Genomic DNA, 8,639 nt, shown 5'->3' with positions numbered 1-8,639 from the left:
CAGATGCGGACCCATGTGCATGGGTGAGGGGTCACCGAACCCGTAAACTTCGGATGAAATCATGTATATATATACGTATATACTTTGAAAATGATTACTTTAAAGCAGTTGGCATCCTGAACACTAAAAACCTTTAGAGGGCACTACTTGAGCAGAATAATGTGCCCCCGTTGTGTAAAAATTCTGAATCCGTCTCTGTGTACATATACATACAGAACATACTAACTAAACCACAAAATAAAAAAAGTGGTTCGTTTGGTGTTTTGTTTTAATTCACATAATGCACACCCTAAAACTAACATTCTCTTATTTTACCGTATTGTTGTTTGACTGGATATGCAATTTATGAAAAAATGAAAGACTTGTAAAATTTATTATTTAAACAAGTCATAAATATTAGTATAACTATAAATAATCTGATTAAAAATGAAATTAAAAATATAAACTTAACTTATTTTAAATATAAAAACAGTTTTTTTTTTTGAAACAGATAAAAAAAAATGCATAAGTTTGGACACGGAATACTGCTAAGTAATTGGACGTTGAAGGCGGAATGCTGAAATACGGTTAGTGGGAGAGCGTTAACAGACTCCGTACAGGATTGGACGCAGCTCGTCTGAAAGATAGGAAATACAACTACTGTCAAATCTTCTGTCCTTGTCTTATTTGGCAGTTGTTTCTTCTTCTTCTTTTTTTTTTTTAAAATTAATTTTCACCTTTTCTTGTTTGTAGTCTATTTATATCATTTAGACATTTACAGTGTATAAAGCATTACTGTACCTGTATTTCTTGAGAAAACTTATACTGTAATTGCTATCTTTTCAAACTAAAAAGAAAAGGAACTGAATCCCTTTCTTTTTTTCTTACAAGTAATAGAAAAAAAATACTTTAGTAACTAAGAGTTTAAGCGCAAATCAAACTCATATTTCACAAAATAATGCATTAAACTATTGTTTTTTACATGACTGGCCGTGAACTAATAAATCTCCCTGGAAAGAAGTTGTGATATGACTATATCTGATCTGGTCTTGAGCATGGTATGCCTTTCATATAATCAAGTATCTAATCACCAATTAAATCATTTGTAATGTAGTCAACCGTAGTGTTTACCTCGAAAATACGAGTAACAATTAAGCTTCATCTTTATCGGAAGGAGTTTATAGAGAATTACTTTGCGTGGACTAATCATGGAGAGATCGATGGTAGCCGTGGAATATTTCATGATATGGTTGTTGGTGAAAGTAATAGGTCGGTGGAGAATACAAATCTTTATTATAGAATTCAGGATATGGTTGCAGATGCTTTTGGGATGCACTTCGGGGGTGAGCCCAATGAAAATGTTGAACAAACACCTAATGATGATGCAAAACGTTTTTATGAACAGTTAGAGGAAGCTAGTCATCCACTACGTGAAGGAAATCTGCACTCAGAACTGTCTGTTGCAGTTAGATTACTAAGTATAAAATCTGATTGGAATATTTCTCAAGCAGCCATGGACTCTTTTATTGACCTTATGAGTGAACTAGTTGACCCTAATATCAACTCACCTAGTGATTTCTATAAGGCAAAGAGATTGGTTTCTAAGTTAGGACTTTCGTCAATGAGAATTGATTGTTGTGAAGATGGTTGCATGTTATATTATAAAGATGATGCAACTTTAGATAGTTGTAATTTTTGCGAAAAGCCTCGTTTCAAGAGGCTTTCCAGCGGGAATATGGTCGCTATCAAGGCAATGCATTATTTACCTCTTATACCTAGGTTAAAGAGGTTATATGCATCGTGAGTTCTGCTCCTCATATGAGATGGCATTTTTAAAATAGAAGACCACCTGGTGTTATGTGCCATCCTTCAGACGGAGAAGCTTGGAAGCACTTTGATAGGACATATCCAGATTTTGCTAGTGAACCAAGGAACATTCGGTTAGGTCTGTGTGCGGATGGCTTCACGCCTTTTTATGTATTTGCGATACCATATTTATGTTGGCCTGTCTTTCTTACACCTTATAATCTACCACCCGAGTTGTGCATGACTAGTCCATATATATTCTTAAATTGTATTATTGTCACGACCCAAAATCCACTAAGGGTCGTGCTGGCGCCGGACACCTCTGTCAGGACAGCCTAACTAAATTATCAATTAAATCCTCTTTTAATACTTTTGAAAATCTCAGTTTTTTCCTTCCATTTTTCATAAATAAAAGATCAATACTTGAATTCAAATTTAAATAATAACAATTAGTACACATCTTTCGAAAACCATCCCCAGAACCCGGTGTCACAAGTGCATGAGCATCTACTGATAAGGATATAAAATACAATACAACATCCGTCCGAAATACAATGGACAGAAAGGAAATACAATTTACTAGAAAGGAACTTTAAAAGCTGCGGGCCGCCTTGCATACTGCAACTCACCTAGTCCCCGAATCGTCCGTGCTTCTATGCTCAGTAGGCCGCTAAAGTAACATATACCTGTGCAATAAAAATGCACAGAAGTGTAGTATGAGTATGTAATCAACGTGTACTCAGTGAGTATCCCGCCTAATCCCGAAAGGGTAGAGACGAGATGGCCAACTTCGACATTTTTCACATTTGTTGCTACTTAAATCCTACTCTAAAAGGTTGTGGTGCACAAACACTTGCTGAAATTTCTACTATATATAAATGGCTAAGTTGTAGGAACACAGCTATTACAAGCTGTACAGAAAGCTCTCTGAGTCGTACTATAAATTTGGCCATATTTCATTGGTGATTGGATCTACTTTCCTTTTTGTTTGTTGTGACAGGTGCTTTTACGGTTTTCAACAACTGGACTCCACTCCACTAACTTTCTCCTTCCATTGCTTCATAAGCATTTGGTCATTTTTGTCCTTTCAGTCTATATTTCATTTCAATTCTTTCTCTTTTTCCTTGCAGAAATGATATTTGCTTTAAGTTTTCCCTTTCGTCATTTACAGTTAGAGGTTTGAAATTGGAAATTCTACTAATTCTTTATTCTCTGTGCATGCAGATTATACTCCTGAGGATCAATTCACGTGTCACGTGTAAGGAGGCTTATATGACAAAGAAAGGGTTGATTTCAGATTCTCCAATTTCTAAGTCGCCCTTCAGTACATTTCACTTTTATTTCTCACCCTTTGAATTTTGGGTCCCTTTTTTGAAAAATATAATTTCAGTGTTCTATTTTTGTTTAGTTTATTGAGCAGCTGTTATTGGGTAAAAACTACAAACTTTAACAATGAGATACAAACTATGGAAATACTTCACCTCTATATTCAATATTTTTAATTGACTTATCTTTCTTCTAATTTTGCTTTTGTATCGACTTGCAGTCCACTGAGGTTTCTAATCTTTTTAGTTCTATCCTTCAAAAATCGAATCTTCCAACATTATCAATTCGCGAAGGCAATTGTAAAAGAAAGAATGAGCTTGACTTTTATTTTTTGCGTCATGGTTGTAAATATGTCCCTTTTATTTATCTTAATTTATGTTTTTTTGTGGCATTCCATAAAGAAATCTCTTTGCTGGCAATATAAACTGAACTAGGATGCTTCAATTTGGCGTAGGCATACTAGAAACTTATATGATTCAGATTAATTGCTTTTGATTGTGCATTTATGGGCCACATCTAAATTTGCCTATGATTTTCCCATTGTGGAATAATGTCGCTTGATTTTCTGATTGTGGTTTCCCCAAACTTTTAGTACCCATTTGGCTTAAGGTTATTTTGGAAGTATACTTTTGGGGCAACTGATGATGTTGAACTGAAGTTCATGAACATGTCTTTTCCATGCATGATTATGTACTGCCTTTGCAACGAAATAGAAATTATATTGCATTTTGGTTTAGTTACTTGCATCCATTATTAAACTCTGAATTCATCTCTGTTGGACAGGAGAACCCATGAAGATAGATATGCACTTGTTTATTATTTTGAATCAAGTAATCAGATGGCCGTCGACACAGGTACCTTCACTTTCATGGTTGTAGGAAATTACATTGCATTTAGTTTACTTAGAAATTAAATCAAACTGTCAAAGACAAATCACCTGCATGTTGTTTTGAGGTGATAACTAACAATATCTTTTAAAAACCATCAAATATAAACTGTTTCTTAGAAATTTGTTTTCAAGAAGCATTTCTGATAATTTTCTTCAGAAAAGATTCCAACAAAGTATTCTAATAGTACTACCATTAAGGTTTTCCATTCAGTTGTTCCAGCGCCACGAAATAAGAATGATGTTTCAACCCTGCAGGAGCATTATTGCAAACTTTATAACTTATAATTTTTTCTTAGTTCATTTGGATGGTAAAGCTTAATTCAAGGTCAAAAGATTTCTACATTATTAACCATAGATATTAAACTACTGCCTTTACCTCTACTGGTAGTGTTGCAGATCAACAAAATAAAATAATCCTGATTTTTCTCCATGTGAGAGAGCATACTAAAAGATGAAGCTTTAATAAAATCAAATCAATCACTCATGTTCACCATTTTTTTAAGAATAACATTGTATTTTTGTCTTCAAATATGAAAAGAAGAAGGAAAATCTTGAAAAGCTTCATGGCACATTGAACAAGAAGATGATATTTTTTGTTTCCAAATACCAAACTCCAAAAATTGAAAGGTATAGAGTCAAGCCAATCTAAGGATTCAGAGTTGTGTAATGGTTGCAATTTATGGTTTTGTGTGTAAACTATTGAAATATTTTTACAACCTGTTGAGGAATCTATGATCATTATTTTCCTCCACTGGTAATTCGTCTTTCTTCTTACCCTTTCCGAACATTCTAAAGCTGCTCCCAACATATTATTTGTAAGTATTTTTTCAGTTCTCTTGCGGACATGGCGTTTTGGTTGAGACAGAGCATGGGAAGTGCCCATTCCAAAGATTAGCACTATTATTTTTCAGAATCTGCCAGTACTTTAACTTGCCCCTTCAATATGCAAGGTTATGTTTTGATGCTTGATCTTTTATTACACTTGACCAAGAGACTTAATAATACTTCTGTCACCATGCATTTGGGGCAAAGATATAAACTCATCATGTATCACATTTGAGAATCTCAAGGTAAAGGATATTGTTTTAAAGCATTGATCAAAATCCTTGGGTTAAAGTGGCAGGCAGCATAACAATACTGAGGATTAATGTTGCCTTGTTGACATTTTAATTTATGTTGAGACTTGAGATTAGTTAGTTGGTGTGAACCCCTTCTCTATGATTTCAGGAACAATAAATGGTGATGTGTGGGCCTTGGAAATCAAATATGTTCCAAACTTGCAGCTGTAGATGTCAACCAAACCCCAAACATGTTGCCCGCCTCAGTCTTGCGAACCCTCTGTTTCTTCCCATCTCATTGGTCAATATTGTGGCAGTTCTGCCAACTAAGATGAAGTGAAGATATCTAAACCTGTAACGTTTCAGTGGCTCTCCTTCACATGCAAGTGACATCATTAGAATTTGAATGATAGGTTATACAAACAGAATGTTCCTAATAGCTTATAATCATCTTTTTCTTTAGCTTCTTTTTGCTTGCATGTGCTACATTTGATGTTTTTTCTTTTTTTTGATAGTTTAGTATTATACTTCCATTGAAGATGCTTTTGGTTGATATTCACTTCTTTTGTATAAATGATCAATTCCCCGTAATTTTTGCTTCACTTTCTAGTAATATATAACAACTTAAAAATTGCAGCGACGAAAAAACCAAGTCTGGCAACTTGTATAGCTAGCATAATTTAAAATTATATAAGAGAATTACCAAGCGTTATCAAACACTCTTGCACCAATTGCTCCTACCTATTCTTCTTCAATTCAACTTTCAGAAAAATCAACGTTTTGTGAACCTTAGAGGTAAGATAAATAGGGGTCGCGCTCTTCAAAAATAAACGAGCTTGATATTTATATACTATAAGGTTTGGAGCTAAACGTTGATGATAAAAATAAACGTGGAGACTTAGGCCTTGCACTTAATGGAGGTCTGAATCTTAATCATTCAGATCTCAGACATTAAGTGCGTTTGTTTTTAAAGTCTGAATCTTAATTATTCAAATCTTAGTCATTAAGTGTGTTTATTTTTTTTTAATTTACAACCACTTAATGGGTCTGAATAGGTCTGTATGATTATAATCTGTAACAGAGACTTAATTTCATTAAGATGCTATCACATATTCATTATTAACTGCCGCCACCGCCGATAGGAAAAAAGAAAACAAGATTCAAAACTTACCCAGAACTTGATTCCATAGCAATATTTCAAATTTCATCTGCATTGTATCAATAAGAAATAGAGATTTTGGGTGACTAGTAAGAAAGAGAGAAATTAAAAGAGAGATTTTGGGTGATTATTAAGAAAGAGAGAAAAAAGGAACATAATCTTAAATGTATGGGGAGATATTGAAAATGGTTGTAACTGACAAGCTAAAATTAAGGGATCTTGAATTTTTTTCTTTTTAATAGTTTTGTATATAACTTGTAAATATAGATATACAAAGTAATTAATAAGAAACCTAAATAAATGTGGTAAATAAATTTTTACTATAGTATAGCTAGATAAAAATCTCTTTTTTATACACATTAAACGAAAAAGAAAAAACCCACCAAATACTATAGAACCGGCCCACTAGGACCAGGATGTGGGTCGGCTTGGTCCCACACCCTAAGCCCCCTAGACCCCGGCCGGCCAATGCCCCCTACTTGAGCCCCCTTTTTCTGGTCAAAAATATTATGGTATAGCCAGTTTTCACACTGGTCAATGAAAAATAGCCAGCATTTATCAAGTCAATGAAAAATAGCCACTATTCTGCTGCAACAGGGACCGGTCCAGTATAATATACGGGAGTTCTGGTGCATTTGTGTACGAACTCCAGCATATTCTGGACCGGTATACTTTGCTAACTCCTGTAAAATTTGCGGGAGACTGGAGCACCAGTGCTCCAAACTCCAGTATATTATACTGGACAATTATACTTGCTGGAACTCCCGTAAAATTTGCGGGAGTTCCAGCATAATTGTGCTTGAACTCCCGTAAAATTTACGGGAGTTCAAGCATACTTATGCTGGAACTCCCGTAAAATTTGCGGGCGTATTTTTCCGGATTTTGAACAGTGTTTTCGCTCAGATTTAAAGTGGCTAAATTTCGATGACTTTTGAAACTTGGCTATTTTTTAACGACCAGTGGTGAATCTGGCTATTTTTGAATTTCTCCCTTTTTCTGTTGAACCGAACCGGCCCGAGACCAGCCCACTGGACACCCCTGAAACAGGAGGAGTAAAATGACATTATTGATTAAAAAAGTTAGGATTTCATTAGCTCTTTTCTCCAGCTGTGTTATCTCTGATTGAAAAACACATTTTGCTCTCCTTGCATTTATATAGGAGTTAGAACTTTATTTTGGGGCAGAGGGAGTATCAGACAACCCCAAGAATGGTAAACAACTCAAGCATTTGGGCCAGTGAATTTTTTTTAATCGCATCAAGTGTTTTATAATTAATATGATATGTATAATGTGTCTTTTTTTTTGTGTTAAAAAAAATATGTTTCTTACATTACTGAACCATAGACCCAAGCAGATACTACAACATTATGTATATACAATTACAATCACTGGGCTATTGCTAAATTAATACTACTATTTGGTTGACGTATTGCTAGCTGTTGAAGAAACCATATAATCAATCTATGATAAAGTTGATAGGCTATAAACAACTGAAGTCGCATGATTATATTACTTACATACTATTTGTGAAGAATAGTTAGGTAATATTGTTAGTTAGTTAGTAGTTAGTGATGGGTCCCAGTGACCATGGTTAGGTGGTTAGAACTATAGTTACTTGTTGCAACTATAGTTAGAAGTATATATTTTGTAATTACTTCCTTTTCTAATACACAGGATCATTTTCATTTTCTTCTTTGTGATCGTCTCCTTCTTCCATTTACTCTCAGCTATGGCAGATCTTCAATCGAGCTTACATTGATAAATCTGAAGTGTGAACTCAGATTTATCAAGCTCACATGGTATCACATCAGTGTAAGGTCTAGACTTCCGCAAATTCTGTTAGATATACAGTAATTTTCTCTTTTTCATATCGTCTTCCTCACGAAGCTCGACCAACAACTGTTAATGGCAACTGATAAAGTTGATAAAATCAATCACACGCATCCTCTATTCGTATATCCTTCGGATACTCCCAGCTCGATTTTGAATCCTGTAAAGCTCACGGGATCAGAAAACTATGGTTTATGGCGTCGATCTATGCGAATTGCACTGCAAGCTAAGAGGAAGCTAGGGTTTGTGCTAGGGACATGCAAAAAGAGCTCATTCGAGCTTGCATTACATGAAGATTGGGAGACATGCAATGCAATTGTGCTGTCCTGGATCATGAACACAGTATCTCCGAAATTACTTAGCGGAATTGTGTATGCATCTGAAGCGCATTTGGTTTGGGAAGATCTGAGAGAAAGGTTTGACAAAGTGAATCGTGTGAGGATTTTTCAATTGCACAGGGAGATAGCCACTATTTCACATGGAACAGATTTTGTATCTGCGTATTTCACAAAGCTCAAAGAGCTATGGGCCGAATATGATGCGATGGTGCCTATTCCTAATTCGAAGGAATATGTTGAGCAGCTCCAACAGC

At 35.0% G+C, this 8,639-nt stretch overlaps 1 protein-coding gene across 4 annotated transcripts; it reads left to right on the top strand.

The window, feature by feature from the left end:
• The first annotated feature begins 2,721 nt into the window (after positions 1–2,721).
• On the top strand, positions 2,722–5,611 carry LOC109236425. 4 transcript variants are annotated; one of them, XR_002069489.1, is made up of 4 exons: positions 2,722–2,857; positions 3,010–3,071; positions 3,895–3,965; positions 4,832–5,611. XR_002069489.1 is itself a non-coding variant. In XM_019402609.1 (4 exons), exons 1-4 carry the CDS (start codon positions 3,004–3,006, stop codon positions 5,241–5,243), a joined length of 312 nt encoding a protein of 103 aa, XP_019258154.1. In that variant the 5' UTR covers positions 2,864–3,003; the 3' UTR covers positions 5,244–5,611. The 4 variants fall into 4 exon arrangements, 1 of the variants encoding a protein (XP_019258154.1); XR_002069490.1 differs by lacking the exon at positions 2,722–2,857 and having other exon boundaries at positions 2,864–3,071; positions 4,832–5,070; positions 5,228–5,611; XM_019402609.1 differs by lacking the exon at positions 2,722–2,857 and having other exon boundaries at positions 2,864–3,109; positions 4,832–4,950; positions 5,228–5,611.
• The last annotated feature ends 3,028 nt before the right edge of the window (positions 5,612–8,639 follow it).

Source organism: Nicotiana attenuata, unplaced genomic scaffold, assembly GCF_001879085.1.
Source record: "Nicotiana attenuata strain UT unplaced genomic scaffold, NIATTr2, whole genome shotgun sequence".
NCBI lineage: Eukaryota > Viridiplantae > Streptophyta > Magnoliopsida > Solanales > Solanaceae > Nicotiana > Nicotiana attenuata.
Note: the sequence above shows the minus strand (reverse complement) of the source record. Positions and strands in the feature narration are given on the sequence as shown.

Excerpts from the sequence above, each read along its gene's own strand:
- LOC109236425 (XM_019402609.1), top strand. The coding sequence starts at position 3,004 with ATGCAGATTATACTCCTGAGGATCAATTCACGTGTCACGTGTAAGGAG. Across the intron at positions 3,110-3,894 it reads AATTTCTAAGTCGCCCTTCA|GAGAACCCATGAAGATAGAT; the intron begins GTACATTTCACT and ends TCTGTTGGACAG. Across the intron at positions 3,966-4,831 it reads TCAGATGGCCGTCGACACAG|TTCTCTTGCGGACATGGCGT; the intron begins GTACCTTCACTT and ends GTATTTTTTCAG.